At 50.0% G+C, this 19,773-nt stretch overlaps 1 protein-coding gene across 2 annotated transcripts in view; it reads left to right on the forward strand.

The window, feature by feature from the left end:
- hcls1 (hematopoietic cell-specific Lyn substrate 1) overlaps positions 1 to 19,773 on the forward strand; it is a 60,935-nt gene that overhangs the window by 31,157 nt on the left and 10,005 nt on the right. For both annotated transcript variants that reach the window (XM_038811685.1, XM_038811686.1), the window contains exons 7-10: positions 3,079 to 3,189; positions 4,613 to 4,723; positions 5,804 to 5,859; positions 9,050 to 9,119. In XM_038811685.1, the coding sequence (XP_038667613.1) occupies positions 3,079 to 3,189; positions 4,613 to 4,723; positions 5,804 to 5,859; positions 9,050 to 9,119 (348 nt within the window). The remainder of the gene's footprint in view (positions 1 to 3,078; positions 3,190 to 4,612; positions 4,724 to 5,803; positions 5,860 to 9,049; positions 9,120 to 19,773) is intronic.

The raw sequence follows: 19,773 nt of genomic DNA on the forward strand, positions 1-19,773 counted from the left end.
TGATACTCTCTGTATTTACCTGGGTGTGTGATACTCTCTGTATTTACCTGGGTGTGTGATACTCTCTGGGTGTAATTCACTGATCGCGGGACTAATTGTCCGTGCCGTCGTGAACGCCGTTGTATTTCACGACAGCGAAAAACAGGAGCGGGCAGTAGGGATTTTGGCCCCCACAGGGAGCCAGCGCCGGAGCCGGAGCGGTTCACGCCGCTCCAGCCTTACATCCTTGCCTGGACTGGGGGCGGCAACAGCCCGCACCTGCGCAGTGGCGAAGTGCCAACCGACACATGCGCGGTAGACTCACGGAACGTTCCGGCCTCAACGGCGCGGGGGTTCTGGGTCCGGAAGCAGAATAAAGTAGGCCCGGGAGGGAGAGGCGGGCCTGCCGATCGGTGAGCCCCCCCTGGTGAAGGAGCGCTTTACCACGCCCCACAGGCCGCCCCCCCCCCCCCCCGACCCTTTGCAGAGTTCCCGGCGGCAGAAACCACGGGTGAAGGGCGCCAGTGGGACTCTGCTGTTTCATCGCGGCCGCTTGGCCCATCCGGGCCGGAGAATCTATAATTTCCTCACTTTCCTCTCCTCCTCTTCCTACGTAGTGGAGAGGTACTGGACCGTTTCCTATCTTAAGGGATAATGCCTAATTCCACAGAGGTTTGGGAGGTCACGATTAACAAATAAACAATTTTTGCACCCAATCTTTGATATCATTATCCAATTTATACAGACGTTGTATCTGTTTAATTCCTCCCTTGAGTTAGACTGGGTTTTCCACATATCTCAAGTAATTTATCCTCACTCCACTGTAAAGACCAATACAAAGCAGCTATTACCAAACTTACCGTCTCTTATTTCCAATTACAATATCACCTGGACCTGTCTTTAACAGATGATCCCATTACTCTTTCTCTTAGTATCTTTTGTAAACACCTTTGATGCTGTTCGCTCGCAGGCTCCCTTTCTGCAGCTCTCACCACTTTCTTTATATCTAATTTGCATTCTTTCCACCCTGTCTGTGAGATCTCTAATATTTTTCATCTTTGTCCGAGCTCTGACTTGCAGTTTTATGCAGTCTTTCACTGCCTCGCTTTTAATCACATTTTTTGCCCTATGGGGATATATGAAATGAAAACCGCTTATTGTCACGAGTAGGCTTCAAGTGAAGTTACTGTGAAACGCCCCTAGTCGCCACATTCCGGCGCCTGTTCGGGGAGGCAGGTACGGGAATTGAACCGTGCTGCTGGCCTGCCTTGGTCTGCTTTCAAAGCCAGCGATTTAGCCCAGAGCTAAACCAGCCCCTGTTGGCCTTGGAATCTACCAAATGCTTTTTGAACATCTCCCACACTTTGCCAACCTGTCGTTTTATATGTTAATATTCAGTCATTCTTCTGGAGTTGAGAAGAACGAGAGGTGATCACATTCAAACGTATAAAAATTCTTACAGGTTTCGAATCAGAGTAGTTGCAGGAAGGATGTTTCCTCTTGATCAGGTGGGGGGGGGGGGGGGGGGGTCTAGAACCACGGGCACAGTCTCAGAATAAGGGGCAGGACTGAGATGAGGAAGAATTTCCTCACTCAGAGACTGGTGAATCTTTGGAATTCTCTGTCCCAGAGAGCGGTGGAGGTTGTCGATGAGTCTGTTCAAGATTGAGAACAATAGATTTCTTCAGAATAAAAATATAAAGAGATACGGGGATAGTGCAGGAAAATGGTGTTGAAGTAATGATCAACCATAATCTCACTGAATGACAGAGCAGGCTTGAAGGGCTGAATGGCTTACTCTTGCTCCTATTCCTTATGTTCTTATACCTATTAATGGGTACAATTTCAAAATTTGCGGATGATACAAAACTTGGCAACATAGTAAGCACTGAACAAGGTAGCAGCAGACTTCGGGGGAAGATCAACAGACTCATGGAACTAGAAGGACACATGGTAGGAACAATTTTAAATGGATAAATATAAATGAATGAACTTTGGGAGGAAGATGTGGAAGAAATCTAATCTAAATGTTGCTATTTTGAGTGGATGCAAGAACAGCAGGACCTGGGGGTGCATTTTCCCAAATCTTTAAAGCTGGCAGGGCAGATTGACAAGGCGTTCAAGAAAATGTTTTGGGATCTTTGGTTTTGCAAATAGAGTCATTGAGTACCAAAACAAGGAATTCTCGCTAAACCATTAAAATAATCTCTGGTTGGCCCTCAACTGGTGTATTGTGTGCAATTCTGGGCACCACACTTTAAGGAGGATGCCAGGTCCCTGAAGTGAGTACAGAGGATACTTACAGATGATCCCAAAGATGAAAGACTTCAGTTATGTGGAGAAGCTGGGATTGATCATTTTAGAGTAGAAAAGGGCAGCAGGGTAGCATTGTGGATAGCACAATTGCTTCACAGCTCCAGGGTCCCAGGTTCGATTGCGGCTTGGGTCACTCTCTGTGCAGAGTCTGCACATCCTCCCCATGTATGCGTGGGTTTCCTCCGGGTGCTCCGGTTTCCTACCAGTCCACAGATGTGCAGGTTAGGTGGATTGGCCATGATAAATTGCCCTTAGTGTCCAAAATTTCCCTTAGTGTTGGGTGGGGTTACTGGGTTATGGTGATATGGTGGAGGTGTTGACCTTGGGTAGGGTGATCTTTCCAAGAGCCGGTTCAGACTCGATGGGCCAAATGGCCTCCTTCTGCACTGTAAATTCTATGAAAAGAATAAGAGGAGACCTCATTAAGGGCTTCAAAATTATGGGAGGTATTGTTACAGGAAGTAGTGATGAGAGACCATTTCCTCTGACACATAGGTCACTGAATTAAAATAGTTGTCAAAATAGCTAGAGGGGGAATAAGGAGAATTTTTTCACAAAGGGTCATTAAGATCTGGAATGCACTGATAGGAAGCTAGACTCAGATTCTAGCTGAATTGTCAAATGGCAATTGGATAGGTACTTGAAGATTAATAACTTTCAGGGTTATAGGGAAAAGCATTGAACATCTCTATTAAGAGTCAGCACAGCCATATCAGCTAAATGGTCTTGAATATCGTGTAGTTACCTTGGTTTGATAGACTGTGATATTTCCATTTCCCTCAGATTATGCCAAAGGATTTGGTGGTAAATATGGTGTTGAAAAGGACAAGGTGGATAAGTCTGCTTTGGGATACGACTACAAAGGAGTGACTGAAAAACATGATTCGCAGAAAGGTATGTTCACCTCTCACCCACTCACACAGAATGGTAGTCCCCTTTGCCAACCATTCACCAGAATGGTACCTCCCATTCTCACCCACTCACACAGAATGGTACCTCCCATTCCCAACCACTCACCAAAATGGTACCTCCCATTTGCACAGAATGGTATCTCCCATTCTCACCCATTCGCACAGAATGGTACCTCCCATTCTCACCCACTCGCACAGAATGGTACCTCCCATTCTCACCCACTCGCACAGAATGGTACCTCCCATTTGCAACCACTCGCACAGCATGGTACTACCCATTCCCACCCACTCGCACAGAATGGTACCTCCCATTCGCAACCACTCACACAGCATGGTACTACCCATTCCCACCCACTCGCACAGAATGTTATCTCCCACCCCCAGCCATTCACCAGAATGGTACCTCCCATTCCCAACCACTCACACAGACCTCACAAAGTCCAAGGATGTGCAGGTTAGGTGGATTCAGCAAGCTAAAATTTCCCCTTAAGTGTCCAAAGATTTGCAGGTTAGGTGAGGTTATGGGGATAGAGTTGGGGAGTAGGTCGAGGTAGGGTGCTCTTTCAGAGGGTTGGTCCCGACCCGATGGGCTGAATGGCCCACTCCTGCACTGTAGGGAATCTATGGAATTCAGAATACATTCCCAGCCACCACACCCGCACCCCCACGCACAGAATGGTGTCCCCCCCCCCCCCCCCCCCCCCCCCATCCCATCCCAGCCACACACGCAGAATGGTACCTCTGTTTTTTTACATATGTGCCCCCTTCCCTGACACCAGAGTTTTGGTTTACATGCACTGATTAAATCTCCCTAATGGATGTAACCAATTTATGATCACTTTAATGTTATTGTCCAGCTCACTGCAGTTCAGGGAGTGACCTGAACCTGCTTTTTGTTAGTGTTGCCAATGTATATCACTAAATGTATTACTGGAGGTTTCATCACATGACTTGCCTCCCGACCTCAGCCATTAATTGAGCCACACATCCATCCTTGTGATGCATTGACTTCCGACACCAATTGCAAAGCAAAGACTTATTATTACCCAATTAGATGATGTTTGACTGCCAGCCAAACAGTGTTTTCCCCCAATATTTTAAATACTTTTGTACCTGGCAAAAAGAAAGATTCAAAGAAAATGACAAAAGAACACTTTTTAATGCCCCAATGATTTTTCTCCACGGTTGCACGCAGGAGTGTCCTAGACACTCTTTAATGCCTGAAGACTCCAGACCAATCCTTGAGGGGGGGGGGGGGGGGAGCAGGAGCAGGAGGTGAAGTCTCGGAGTGTTCGTCCTCTTTAAGGAAGCCAGCTGAACCCATTCCCCATTCACCTGACTGATCACATGATTCAAGCTGTAGCCCTTGGCACGAAGAATATGAGATTGATACAATTGTCTTGCAGATTATTCCAAAGGATTTGGAGGAAAATTTGGAGTACAGAAGGACCATCAGGATAAAGCTGCCCATGGGTGGGATCATAAAGAGGACGTGAAGCTTCACGAATCACAGACAGGTGAGGGGCTGAGTTGACAATGTGGCAATAAATGAATGGATGGCATGCATACGGACCCCCTTGCCTAGCATGAGTGAAACCAGGAGGTGAGCCAGCAAGTGACAGGAAAGTGGAGTTGAGACCACACTTCGCCTTATTGATTGGCAGAGCAGGCTCAAAGGGCATGTATCCTTTGGGAACTACATCAAAGAATTCTATCAGGCATGACTTAACCTTTCAGAGTCCATTCTGACTATTTTTGAGTGTATTTCCTGCCTCTCTACAATCTTTAACTGTTTTAGGATTGAATCCCAGTACCTTTCCATCACTGATCTTAAGCTTGATTGAACTACAGATCTCATTTTTTATTCTTTCTCCCATTTTGCAAATGGTAACAGTATTACCTGCCCATCAGTCCTCTGGCACTAATCCCTCTTCTGTGGATGGAGTCAGGAGGCAATTAGATCTGTTTCCGATTAAACTGAGCTGGGTCTTGATCGAGTTCGCGCAACACTGTTCCCTCACACCAGGAGCTGAAGACCGTGATAATGCTGCAAAATCCCTAACGTCTCCTAATTACTAACTCATCTGGAGTTAGGATACAGAGCGGTCATGATCTAATTGAACAGCAGAACAGGCCCGAGGGGCTGAATGGCCTCCTGCGGTTGTTATGATCCTACTTGTACAGCTCAGGCCGGCACTGAGCCATTTTGAAGGCCCAACAAGGCTCAATCCTTGGCTGCTCTGGATTAGTCAATCTCGGAGCAGCACCGCTGACCTCAGTTCCCTGGAGGTTGGGTGAGGAAAGATCTGACAGAGGTCTTGCTCCGAACCACTATCGAGAGAGGCCTTCGGAGTTTGCCTGAAAGTAGACACGGGCTGAGGAAGGGGTCCAGATTGACTGCAGTTCGTCACCACAATCAAATAGCTTGGTGAGGCACCGGAAGGCTGCTGGTGATTGTGAAACTGTAGCCTACAAGACTCAGCACCCTCAGGAGAAGAGTGGTGGAAGTGGGGACAAAGCAAAAGCTTCTGTTCCATTAAACTGGTGGCTTTGGTAATGTTTTTATCATCTCTCTGCTTTGTGCCCTCCTTCTGCAGATTATGCCAAGGGCTTCGGTGGGCGATATGGGGTGCAGCAGGACAGGATGGACAAGGTAGGCCCTTACTGACTGTAAACTCCATGAGATGCGTCACAACTCTCTGTAATAAAGCATGCCACGGCCTCAGAGTCACGGAACTTGCCCTCTCTCTGAGTCTTCCTTCCCTCCAACAGCCTTGTAAACCAGACCATGGCTTCACAACTTCTTGATACACTTCCCTTCTCTTTTCCTTGCTGATATTCTGCCCTTGACATCAGTGTGTCAATGGATTAGAGACCTGGAATATTTTTATACATTGCATCAATGATTGGTGTTGTAACAATGTATCATCGATGGTCATCTGCATATTTGTATCTCTTCTAGGACACAATCAAACCAGCCATGATCTTATTGAATGGTTGAGCAGGCTCGATAGGCCGAATGGCCTACTCCTGCTCCTATTTCTTATGACCTTCATACTTCCTGTCGGGCAGCACGGTAGCATAGCGGTTGGCACAATTGCTTCACAGCTCCAGGGTCCCAGGTTCGATTCCCGGCTTGGGTCACTGTCTGTGCAGAGTTTGCATGTTCTTCCCGTGTCTGCGTGGGATAGGGTGGAGGTGTGGGTTTGGATAGGGTGCTCTTTCCAACAGCCGGTGCAGACTCGATGGGCTGAATGGCCTCCTTCTGCACTGTAAATTCTATGATTCTATCATATAAACTTTCAAACTTCTTCACCTTCATTGACGTCAGCCTTGGAGGGTCAGTTTTGATCAGTTGGTAGCGGTTTGGCCTCTAAGGATAAGACTTGAGCACATCACCTGGACAGACAATCTCATCCTTTACAGAAGGGGTGATGCACCATCAGAGAAAACCCACCTTAAAAGATTATCATTAAAATGGGAACACGCAGAATTGGAGGTGATCTTGTGACATGGGTTGGAAATTGTTTGTGGGGTAGGAGACACTGAGTCGGGATAGAGAGAATGTTCTCTGGTTGGTGGGATGTGGTGTCCCCCAGCAACTATGTACTCGAGCCTCAGCCTTTCCCCATCTTCATTAATGATTGGAGGAAGGAATAAAGAGTTATATTTGGAAGTTTGCAGTTAATGCCACATTGGGAGGCACAGTAGGTCCATAAATGGAGAGAGCAGAAAGTACAAAAGGGCATGCACAGACTGAATGTACATAACTAAAGCGAATAGGAGTTCAGTGTGGAAAAGTGTGAGATCATCCACTTTCGATCTGAGCAAAATAGATCAGAGCAATACCTTGGGGTGAGACTAGGGGCTGTAAAGGAGCAAAGAGATTTAGGTATCAATATATCTCCTGCCAACATAAGGTGGCTGCCGATACCCATCTGAGTATGCGCAGAAAACCAATGACGTAATTTGAAGAAGACACCATGCCGGTTCGATCGTACTCAGATTCTGAAGTCATTAGACCAGTTTCTGAGCTCCATGTCAGGGGGGATAGTCTGCGTGCAGTATTCCCACATATGGGATGGAGAGGCTTCTGATCCACCCAGTGACAGCGACAATTCCGGATTACAAACTCCCATGTTTGCACCTCCGGGGCTTCTTCCCGATGACAGGCCTGGATTGAAGAGAGGCTCCGGAGTGGGAGATCCTGAAACCGTGGGGAAACCTGGCTACTGTGTCCGTCACCCGGTGGATCAGAAACCTCCCCTCCCTCCCCATCCCGATCCCCCGCTCCATTCCCCTCCCCTCTGTCCCACCGAAGGTTGTTTTAATCACCGTCTTGAGTAGTTGTTTGACGAGCTTCTCTGCTTCTGGTCGCTGTCTGCTCTATTGCTCTTAATAATGTCACGGAGTAAGACAGTACAGCTACGCTGCACTGCATTTACAGCAAACACAGCCATTAGCTATCTAGATACACAACTCATTAAAAACAAATGCATAGGTTCAAAAATAAATCCGACTGGTTGGAATGTGGAACGTGGAACTCTTTGCCACAGTTGGTTGTGGGGGCCAAATCAGTGAGTGTCCCTAAGACAGTGATAGACAGGTTCTTGATTAATAAGGGGATCAGGGGTTATGGGGAGAATGCAGGAGAATAGGGAAGAGAAACATATCAGCCATGATTGAATGGCAGAGCAGACTTGATGGGCTGAATGGCCTGCTTCTGCTCCTATGTCTTATGGTTATTTTAAAAAATTAATTTAGAGTACCCAATTTTTTTTCCAATTAAGGGGCAATTTAGCGTGGCCATCCATCTAAATCTTTTGGGTTGTGGGGGTGAAACCCACGCAGACATGGGGAGAATGTGCAAACTCCACGAGGACAGTGACCCAGGGCCGAGATTCGAATCTGGGTCCTCAGCGCCACAGTCCCAGTGCTAACCACTGTGCCACATGCCGCCCAGTATGTTTTATGGTCTTAATAATAATTATAATAATCTTTATTATTGTCACAAGTAGGCTTACATTCGCACGGCAATGAAATTACTGTGAAAATCCCCTAGTTGTCACATTCCGGCGCCTGTTCGGGTACACTGAGGGAGAATTCAGACTGTCCAATTCACCAAAGAGGCATGTCTTTAGGGATTTGTGGGAGGAAACCGGAGCACCCGGAGGAAATCCCCGCAGACACGCGGAGAACATGTAGACTCTGCAGAGACAGTGACCCAAGCGGGAATCGAACCCGGGTCCCTGGTGCTGTGAAGCGATGTGGGTTTAAGTGGGTGCTCTTTCCAAGAACCAGTGCAGACTCGATGGGCCGAATGGCCTCCTTCTGCACTGAAAATTCCATGAATTCTATGATAAGAGCAGAGAGGAAATCCGGGACTCCTTCGCTGATGGGGCTTGTGGATACCAGAGGTCAATTTAAATTTTCAAAACTGAAACTCATGGGTTTGTTTTGAGTGCGAGCATCAAAGAACATGGAACAGTCTTGTATTCTGGTTGGTTGTTTTATATTTAAACCTTCTTGATCCTGCCCCGGGTATTTTGACCGTCAGCTGACTGACCAGGCTGCAGGATGAAAACCTGTGGGCAGGCCTCTGTCTGGAGTTCGGCCTTCAGAGACATATAGGGGACCCGCATGGGTCAAAATATTTTCTTTATTATCCCGTGAGGGAGGTGGAGGGCCACTCTAGCTGCACCACCCTGCATTGGCTGCTGGAGGTGGGTGTGGAGTCGGTGTGCTGCGTACTGCCAGTCCCTGGGCATGGTGACTGCAAAGCTCGGGTTTGCCTTTTCCCCCCTCAGTAGTGTGATGGTCTATTTTACCAATTCATGTTGCAGAACGCAGCCTCTTTCACTGAGATGGAGAGTCCAACCTCGGCCTATCAGAAGACAACGCCAGTGGAAGCTGGTGAGTTTGGTGCCAGGGACCCTGAGTCAACCTTGAGATGTTGCCAAGTTGTTTCTGTCAACAGATGACCAAAAAATCCACGCATTTACATTTCAACTCCCCCTCTTGCTCCCTCCACCACCCCCCCTCCCCGTCCCTTTTCTCCTGCATGCTTTACACGTTGCCCACGTTTAGTTCCATAAGCAACAGCCTAACGCTCCAAAATCTCATCAATTCTAGACTGGGACTGTCAGCAATAGATAGTGTCACAACCAAGACTGACCATGTCCTTTAATGCTAGTGACAAACCTTGAGCCCCTCCGGAGCACCAGTCACACCCACCCCTTGGTGCCAGTGACACACCCACGCCCCTTGGGAGCACCAGTCACACCCACCCCTTGGTGCCAGTGACACACCCACGCCCATTGGGAGCACCAGTCCCACCCACCCCTTGGTGCCAGTGACACACCCACGCCCATTGGGAGCACCAGTCACACCCACCCCTTGGTGCCAGTGACACACCCACGCCCATTGGGAGCACCAGTCCCACCCACCCCTTGGTGCCAGTGACACACCGGCACTCCAGGGAGTGGATTACCATTGATCAGCAGCTGGATTGCGGGCACATGGCTTATTTTTTAACTCCGTGCCACACCCCTGCCCCCACCCTGGCTTAGGCCAGAGGTACTGAGGCCAATTCCAGCAAGCCATTACTGGAATCAGGTTGGTGCTGACCGGTGATTGAAGTGTAGCCCCGCTCTCTGCAAAGATCTAATGCCCTAAACAGCTTTTGTTCTCCATATAACTCAGCTCCACGGTGAACAATTTTCCCTGTAACTCCCTCCCACTTTTATAATGTGTTGAATTTCAAAACATAAAGGGGATGGAAATTCCACCATGCCAGTGTTCTCACACTATGTCCCAGTGTTCACTGTGCCAGTGTTCTCACACTGTGTCCCACTGTTCACTGTGTCAGTGTTCTCACACTGTGTCCCAGTGTTCACTGTGCCAGTGTTTTCACACTGTGTCCCAGTGTTCACTGTGCCAGTGTTCTCACACTGTGTCCCAGTGTTCACTGTGCCAGTGTTCTCACACTATGTCCCAGTGTTCACTGTGTCAGTGTTCTCACACTGCGTCCCACTATTCACTGTGCCAGTGTTCTCACACTATGTCCCAGTGTTCACTGTGTCAGTGTTCTCACACTATGTCCCAGTGCTCACTGTGCCAGTGTTCTCACACTGTGTCCCAGTGTTCACTGTGTCAGTGTTTTCACACTGTGTCCCAGTGTTCACTGTGCCAGTGTTCTCACACTGTGTCCCAGTGTTCACTGTGCCAGTGTTCTCACACTGTGTCCCAGTGTTCACTGTGCCAGTGTTCTCACACTGTGTCCCAGTGTTCACTGTGTCAGTGTTCTCACACTGTGTCCCAGTGCTCACTGTGCCAGTGTTCTCACACTGTGTCCCAGTGTTCACTGTGCCAGTGTTCTCACACTGTGTCCCAGTGTTCACTGTGTCAGTGTTCTCACAATGTGTCCCAGTGTTCACTGTGCCAGTGTTCTCACACTGTGTCTCAGTGTTCACTGTGTCAGTGTTCTCACACTATGTCCCAGTGTTCACTGTGCCAGTGTTCTCACACTGTGTCCCAGTGTTCACTGTGCCAGTGTTCTCACACTATGTCCCAGTGTTCACTGTGCCAGTGTTCTCACACTGTGTCTCAGTGTTCACTGTGTCAGTGTTCTCACACTATGTCCCAGTGTTCACTGTGCCAGTGTTCTCACAGTGTCCCAGTGCTCACTGTGCCAATGTTCTCACAGTGTCCCAGTGCTCACTGTGCCAGTGTTCTCACAGTGTCCCAGTGTTCACTGTGCCAGTGTTCTCACAATGTGTCCCAGTGTTCACTGTGCCAGTGTTCTCACACTGTGTCCCAGTGTTCACTGTGCCAGTGTTCTCACACTGTGTCCCAGTGTTCACTGTGCCAGTGTTCTCACACTGTGTCTCAGTGTTCACTGTGTCAGTGTTCTCACACTATGTCCCAGTGCTCACTGTGCCCGTGTTCTCACAATGTGTCCCAGTGTTCACTGTGCCAGTGTTCTCACACTGTGTCCCAGTGTTCACTGTGTCAGTGTTCTCACACTGTGTCCCAGTGCTCACTGTGCCAGTGTTCTCACAGTGTCCCAGTGTTCACTGTGCCAGTGTTCTCACACTGTGTCCCAGTGTTCACTGTGCCAGTGTTCTCACACTATGTCCCAGTGTTCACTGTGCCAGTGTTCTCACACTGTGTCCCAGTGTTCACTGTGCCAGTGTTCTCACACTGTGTCCCACTATTCACTGTGCCAGTGTTCTCACACTGTGTCCCAGTGTTCACTGTGTCAGTGTTCTCACAATGTGTCCCAGTGTTCACTGTGCCAGTGTTCTCACACTGTGTCTCAGTGTTCACTGTGCCAGTGTTCTCACACTGTGTCTCAGTGTTCACTGTGTCAGTGTTCTCACACTATGTCCCAGTGTTCACTGTGCCAGTGTTCTCACACTGTGTCCCAGTGTTCACTGTGCCAGTGTTCTCACACTATGTCCCAGTGTTCACTGTGCCAGTGTTCTCACACTGTGTCCCAGTGTTCACTGTGCCAGTGTTCTCACACTGTGTCCCACTATTCACTGTGCCAGTGTTCTCACACTGTGTCCCAGTGTTCACTGTGTCAGTGTTCTCACAATGTGTCCCAGTGTTCACTGTGCCAGTGTTCTCACACTGTGTCTCAGTGTTCACTGTGCCAGTGTTCTCACACTGTGTCTCAGTGTTCACTGTGTCAGTGTTCTCACACTATGTCCCAGTGTTCACTGTGCCAGTGTTCTCACACTGTGTCCCAGTGTTCACTGTGCCAGTGTTCTCACACTATGTCCCAGTGTTCACTGTGCCAGTGTTCTCACACTGTGTCTCAGTGTTCACTGTGTCAGTGTTCTCACACTATGTCCCAGTGTTCACTGTGCCAGTGTTCTCACAGTGTCCCAGTGCTCACTGTGCCAATGTTCTCACAGTGTCCCAGTGCTCACTGTGCCAGTGTTCTCACAGTGTCCCAGTGTTCACTGTGCCAGTGTTCTCACAATGTGTCCCAGTGTTCACTGTGCCAGTGTTCTCACACTGTGTCCCAGTGTTCACTGTGCCAGTGTTCTCACACTGTGTCCCAGTGTTCACTGTGCCAGTGTTCTCACACTGTGTCCCAGTGTTCACTGTGCCAGTGTTCTCACACTGTGTCTCAGTGTTCACTGTGTCAGTGTTCTCACACTATGTCCCAGTGCTCACTGTGCCCGTGTTCTCACAATGTGTCCCAGTGTTCACTGTGCCAGTGTTCTCACACTGTGTCCCAGTGTTCACTGTGTCAGTGTTCTCACACTGTGTCCCAGTGCTCACTGTGCCAGTGTTCTCACAGTGTCCCAGTGTTCACTGTGCCAGTGTTCTCACACTGTGTCCCAGTGTTCACTGTGCCAGTGTTCTCACACTATGTCCCAGTGTTCACTGTGCCAGTGTTCTCACACTGTGTCCCAGTGTTCACTGTGCCAGTGTTCTCACACTGTGTCCCACTATTCACTGTGCCAGTGTTCTCACACTGTGTCCCAGTGTTCACTGTGTCAGTGTTCTCACACTATGTCCCAGTGTTAACTGTGCCAGTGTTCTCACACTATGTCCCAGTGTTAACTGTGCCAGTGTTCTCACACTGTGTCCCAGTGTTCACTGTGCCAGTGTTCTCACACTATGTCCCAGTGTTCACTGTGCCAGTGTTCTCACACTATGTCCCAGTGTTCACTGTGCCAGTGTTCTCACACTATGTCCCAGTGTTCACTGTGCCAGTGTTCTCACACTGTGTCCCACTATTCACTGTGCCAGTGTTCTCACACTGTGTCCCAGTGTTCACTGTGCCAGTGTTCTCACACTATGTCCCAGTGTTCACTGTGCCAGTGTTCACACACTGTGTCCCAGTGTTCACTGTGCCAGTGTTCTCACACTGTGTCCCACTGTTCACTGTGCCAGTGTTCTCACACTGTGTCCCAGTGTTCACTGTGCCAGTGTTCTCACACTGTGTCCCAGTGTTCACTGTGTCAGTGTTATCACAATGTGTCCCAGTGTTCACTGTGCCAGTGTTCTCACACTGTGTCCCAGTGTTCACTGTGTCAGTGTTCTCACACTGTGTCCCAGTGTTCACTGTGTCAGTGTTATCACAATGTGTCCCAGTGTTCACTGTGCCAGTGTTCTCACACTGTGTCCCACTGTTCACTGTGCCAGTGTTCTCACACTGTGTCCCAGTGTTCACTGTGTCAGTGTTCTCACACTGTGTCCCAGTGTTCACTGTGCCAGTGTTCTCACACTGTGTCCCACTGTTCACTGTGCCAGTGTTCTCACACTGTGTCCCAGTGTTCACTGTGTCAGTGTTCTCACACTATGTCCCAGTGTTCACTGTGCCAGTGTTCTCACACTGTGTCCCAGTGTTCACTGTGCCAGTGTTCTCACACTGTGTCCCACTGTTCACTGTGTCAGTGTTCTCACAATGTGTCCCAGTGTTCACTGTGCCAGTGTTCTCACACTGTGTCCCAGTGTTCACTGTGTCAGTGTTCTCACACTGTGTCCCAGTGTTCACTGTGCCAGTGTTCTCACACTGTGTCCCAGTGTTCACTGTGTCAGTGTTCTCACACTGCGTCCCACTATTCACTGTGCCAGTGTTCTCACACTGTGTCCCAGTGTTCACTGTGCCAGTGTTCTCACACTGTGTCCCAGTGTTCACTGTGCCAGTGTTCTCACACTGTGTCCCAGTGTTCACTGTGTCAGTGTTCTCACACTGTGTCCCAGTGTTCACTGTGTCAGTGTTCTCACACTGTGTCCCAGTGTTCACTGTGTCAGTGTTCTCACAATGTGTCCCAGTGTTCACTGTGCCAGTGTTCTCACATTGTGCCCCAGTGTTCCTTGTGTCAGTGTTCTCACACTGCGTCCCACTATTCACTGTGCCAGTGTTCTCACACTGTGTCCCAGTGTTCACTGTGTCAGTGTTCTCACACTGCGTCCCACTATTCACTGTGCCAGTGTTCTCACACTGTGTCCCAGTGTTCACTGTGTCAGTGTTCTCACACTGTGTCCCAGTGTTCACTGTGTCAGTGTTCTCACACTGTGTCCCACTATTCACTGTGCCAGTGTTCTCACACTGTGTCCCAGTGTTCACTGTGTCAGTGTTCTCACACTGTGTCCCACTATTCACTGTGCCAGTGTTCTCACACTATGTCCCAGTGTTCACTGTGCCAGCGTTCCTTCTCCCTGTGCCAGTGTTCCCTCTCCCTGTGCCAGTGTTCCCTCTCCCTGCCCCAGTGTTCCCTCTCCCTGTGCCAGTGTTCCCTCTCCCTGCCCCAGTGTTCCCTCTCCCTGTGCCAGTGTTCCCTCTCCCTGTGCCAGTGTTCCCTCTCCCTGCCCCAGTGTTCCCTCTCCCTGTGCCAGTGTTCCCTCTCCCTGTGCCAGTGTTCCCTCTCCCTGCCCCAGTGTTCCCTCTCCCTGTGCCAGTGTTCCCTCTCCCTGCCCCAGTGTTCCCTCTCCCTGTGCCAGTGTTCCTCTCCCTGTGCCAGTGTTCCCTCTCCCTGCGCCAGTGTTCCCTCTCCCTGCCCCAGTGTTCCCTCTCCCTGCCCCAGTGTTCCCTCTCCCTGTGCCAGTGTTCCTCCCCCTGTGCCAGTGTTCCCTCTCCCTGTGCCAGTGTTCCCTCTCCCTGCGCCAGTGTTCCCTCTCCCTGTGCCAGTGTTCCCTCTCCCTGTGCCAGTGTTCCCTCTCCCTGTGCCAGTGTTCCCTCTCCCTGTGCCAATGTTCACTCTCCCTGTGCCAGTGTTCTCTCTCCCTGTGTCAATGTTCTCTCTCCCTGTGCCAATGTTCCCTCTCCCTGCCCCAGTGTTCCTCTCCCTGCCCCAGTGTTCCCTCTCCCTGTGCCAGTGTTCCTCTCCCTGTGCCAGTGTTCCCTCTCCCTGTGCCAGTGTTCCCTCTCCCTGTGCCAGTGTTCCTCTCCCTGTGCCAGTGTTCCCTCTCCCTGCGCCAGTGTTCCCTCTCCCTGCCCCAGTGTTCCCTCTCCCTGTGCCAATGTTCTCTCTCCCTGTGCCAGTGTTCCCTCTCCCTGTGCCAGTGTTCCCTCTCCCTGCCCCAATGTTCTCTCTCCCTGTGCCAATGTTCCCTCTCCCTGTGCCAGTGTTCCCTCTCCCTGTGCCAATGTTCCCTCTCCCTGTGCCAGTGTTCCCTCTCCCTGTTCCAGTGTTCCCTCTCCCTGCCCCAGTGTTCCCTCTCCCTGTGCCAGTGTTCCTCTCCCTGTGCCAGTGTTCCCTCTCCCTGTGCCAGTGTTCCCTCTCCCTGCGCCAGTGTTCCCTCTCCCTGCCCCAGTGTTCCCTCTCCCTGCCCCAGTGTTCCCTCTCCCTGTGCCAGTGTTCCTCTCCCTGTGCCAGTGTTCCCTCTCCCTGTGCCAGTGTTCCCTCTCCCTGCGCCAGTGTTCCCTCTCCCTGCCCCAGTGTTCCCTCTCCCTGTGCCAGTGTTCCCTCTCCCTGTGCCAATGTTCACTCTCCCTGTGCCAGTGTTCTCTCTCCCTGTGTCAATGTTCTCTCTCCCTGTGCCAGTGTTCCCTCTCCCTGTGCCAGTGTTCCTCTCCCTGTGCCAGTGTTCCCTCTCCCTGCGCCAGTGTTCCCTCTCCCTGCCCCAGTGTTCCCTCTCCCTGTGCCAGTGTTCCCTCTCCCTGTGCCAATGTTCACTCTCCCTGTGCCAGTGTTCTCTCTCCCTGTGTCAATGTTCTCTCTCCCTGTGCCAATGTTCCCCTCCCTGTGCCAGTGTTCCCTCTCCCTGCCCCAGTGTTCCCTCTCCCTGTGCCATTGTTCCCTCTCCCTGTTCCAGTGTTCCCCCTCCCTGTGCCAATGTTCCCTCTCCCTATGCCATTGTTCCCTCTCCCTGTGCCAATGTTCCCCACCCTGTGCCAATGTTCCCCTCCCTGTGCCAGTGTTCCCTCTCCCTGCCCCAGTGTTCCCTCTCCCTGTGCCATTGTTCCCTCTCCCTGTTCCAGTGTTCCCCCTCCCTGTGCCAATGTTCCCTCTCCCTATGCCATTGTTCCCTCTCCCTGTGCCAATGTTCCCCACCCTGTGCCAATGTTCCCCTCCCTGTGCCAGTGTTCCCTCTCCCTGCCCCAGTGTTCCCTCTCCCTGCCCCAGTGTTCCCTCTCCCTGTTCCAGTGTTCCCCCTCCCTGCGCCAATGTTCCCCTCCCTGTGCCAATGTTCCCTCTCCCTATGCCAATGTTCCCTCTCCCTATGCCAGTGTTCCCTCTCCCTGTTCCAGTGTTCCCCCTCCCTGTGCCAATGTTCCCCTCCCTGTGCCAGTGTTCCCTCTCCCTGCCCCAGTGTTCCCTCTCCCTGCCCCAGTGTTCCCTCTCCCTGCCCCAGTGTTCCCTCTCCCTGCCCCAGTGTTCCCTCTCCCTGCCCCAGTGTTCCCTCTCCCTGTGCCAGTGTTCCCTCTCCCTGCCCCAGTGTTCCCTCTCCCTGTGCCAGTGTTCCCTCTCCCTGCCCCAATGTTCCCTCTCCCTGTGCCAGTGTTCCTCTCCCTGTGCCAGTGTTCCCTCTCCCTGTGCCAGTGTTCCCTCTCCCTGTGCCAGTGTTCCCACTCTCTTGCTCCTCACTATGTCTCCCTCCTCCCGGAATCTCCTGCCTCTACTTAGATAGATAGAGATAGAGAAATACAGCACAGAACAGGCCCTTCGGCCCACGATGTTGCACCGAACTTTTGTCCTAGGTTAATCAAAGAATTTTGGACAATTTTTCATGGCCAATCCACCCAACCTGCACATCTTTGGACTGTGGGAGGAAACCGGAGTACCTGGAGGAAACCCAAGCAGTCACAGGGAGGATGTGCAGACTCCACACAGACAGTGACCCAAGTCGAAATCGAACTTGGGACGCTGGAGCTGTGAAGCAATTGTGCTATCCACAATGCTACCATGCTGCCCTTAAGAAGTTAACCTACACTCCATTATTCTACCCTAATCCATGTACCTATCCAATAGCCGCTTGAAGGTCTCTAACGTTTCCGACTCAACTACTTCCATAGGCAGTGCATTCCATGCCCCCACTACTCTCTGGGTAAAGAACTTACCTCTGACATCCCCTCTATATCTTCCACCATTTATCTTAAATTTATGTCCTCTTGTAATGGTGTGTTCCACCCGGGGAAAAAGTCTCTGACTGTGTACTCTATCTATTCCCCTAATCATCTTATAAACCTCTATCTAGTCGTCCCTCATCCTTCTCCGTTCTAATGAGAAAAGGCCTAGCACCCTCAACCTTTCCTCGTATGACCTACTCTCCATTCCAGGCAACATCCTGGTAAATCTCCTTTGCACCTTTTCCAAAGCTTCCATATCCTTTCTAAAATGAGGCGACCAGAACTGCACACAGTACTCCAAATGTGGCCTGACCAAGGTTTTGTACAGCTGCATCATCACCTCACGGCTCTTAAATTCAATCCCTCTGCTAATGAACGCTAGCACACCATAGGCCTTCTTCACAGCTCTATCCACTTGAGTGGCAACTTTCAAAGATCTATGAACATAGACCCCAAGATCTCTTTGCTCCTCCACATTGCCAAGTACCCTACCGTTAACCCTGTATTCCGCATTCATATTTGTCCTTCCAAAATGGACAACCTCACACTTGTCAGGGTTAAACTCCATCTGCCACTTCTCAGCCCAGCTCTGCATTCTATCTATGTCTCTTTGAAGCCAACAACAGCCCTCCTCACTATCCACAACTCCACCAATCTTCGTATCATCTGCAAATTTACTGACCCACCCTTCAACTCCCTCATCCAAGTCGTTAATGAAAATCACAAACAGCAGAGGACCCAGAACTGATCCCTGCGGTACACCACTGATAACTGGGCTCCAGGTTGAATATTTGCCATCCACCACCACTCTCTGTCTTCTATCGGTTAGCCAGTTTGTTATCCAACTGGCCAAATTTCCCACTATCCCATGCCTCCTTACTTTCTGCACAAGCCTACAATGGGGAACCTTATCAAATGCCTTACTAAAATCCATGTACACTACATCCACTGCTTTACCGTCATCCACATGCTTGGTCACCTCCTCAAAGAAGTCAATAAGACTTGTAAGGCAAGACCTACCCCTCACAAATCCGTGCTGACTAATCAAGCAGTTCCTTTCCAGATGCTCAGAAATCCTATCCCTCAGTACCCTTTCCATTACTTTGCCTACCACCGAAGTAAGACTAACTGGCCTGTAATTCCCAGGGTTATCCCTATTCCCTTTTTTAAACAGGGGCACGACATTCGCCACTCTCCAATCCTCTGGTATCACCCCTGTTGACAGCGAGGACGAAAAGATCATTGCCAACGGCTCTGCAATTTCATTTCTTGCTTCCCATAGAATCCTTGGATATATCCCGTCAGGCCCGGGGGACTTGTCTATCCTCAAGTTTTTCAAAACGCGCAACACATCTTCCTTCCTGACAAGTATCTCCTCAAGCTTATCAGTCTGTTTCACACTGTCCTCTCCAACAATATGGCCCCTCTCGTTTGTAAATACTGAAGAAAAGTACTCGTTCAAGACCTCTCCTATCTCTTCAGACTCAATACACAATCTCCCGCTACTGTCCTTGATCGGACCTACCCTCGCTCTAGTCATTCTCATATTTCTCACATATGTGTAAAAGGCCTTGGGGTTTTCCTTGATCCTACCTGCCAAAGATTTTTCATGCCCTCTCTTAGCTCTCCTAATCCCTTTCTTCAGTTCCCTCCTGGCTATCTTGTATCCCTCCAGCGCCATGTCTGAGCCTTGTTTCTTCAGCCTTACATAAGTCTCCTTCTTCCTCTTAACAAGACATTCAACCTCTCTTGTCAACCATGGTTCCCTCACTCGACCATCTCTTCCCTGCCTGACAGGGACATACATATCAAAGACACGCAGTACCTGTTCCTTGAACAAGTTCCACATTTCACTTGTGTCCTTCCCTGACAGCCTATGTTCCCAACTTCTACACTTCAATTCTTGTCTGACAGCATTGTATTTACCCTTCCCCAATTATAAACCTTGCCCTGTTGCACGCACCTATCCCTCTCCATAACTAAAGTGAAAGTCACAGAATTGTGGTCACTACCTCCAAAATGCTCCCCCACTAACAAATCTATCACCTGCCCTGGTTCATTACCAAGTACTAAATCCAATATGGCCTCCCCTCTGGTCGGACAATCTACATGCTGTGTTAGAAAAGCTTCCTGGACACACTGCACAAACATTACCCCATCCAAACTGTGTGATCTAAAGAGTTTCCACTCAATGTTTGGGAAGTTGAAGTCACCCATGACTACTACCCTGTGACTTCTGCACCTTTCCAAAATCTGTTTCCCAATCTGTTCCTCCACATCTCTGCTGCTATTGGGGGGGCCTATAGAAAACTCCCAACAAGGTGACTGCTCCTTTCCTATTTCTGACTTCAACCCATATTACCTCAGCAGGCAGATCCCCCTCGAACTGCCTTTCTGCAGCTGTTATACTATCTCTAATTAACAATGCCACCCCCCCCCCCCCCCACCTCTTTTACCATCCTCCCTAATCTTGTTGAAACATCTATAACCAGGGACCTCCAACAACCATTTCTGCCCCTCTTCTATCCAAGT

Source organism: Scyliorhinus canicula, chromosome 11 (genome assembly GCF_902713615.1).
Source record: "Scyliorhinus canicula chromosome 11, sScyCan1.1, whole genome shotgun sequence".
Taxonomy (NCBI): Eukaryota; Metazoa; Chordata; class Chondrichthyes; order Carcharhiniformes; family Scyliorhinidae; genus Scyliorhinus; species Scyliorhinus canicula.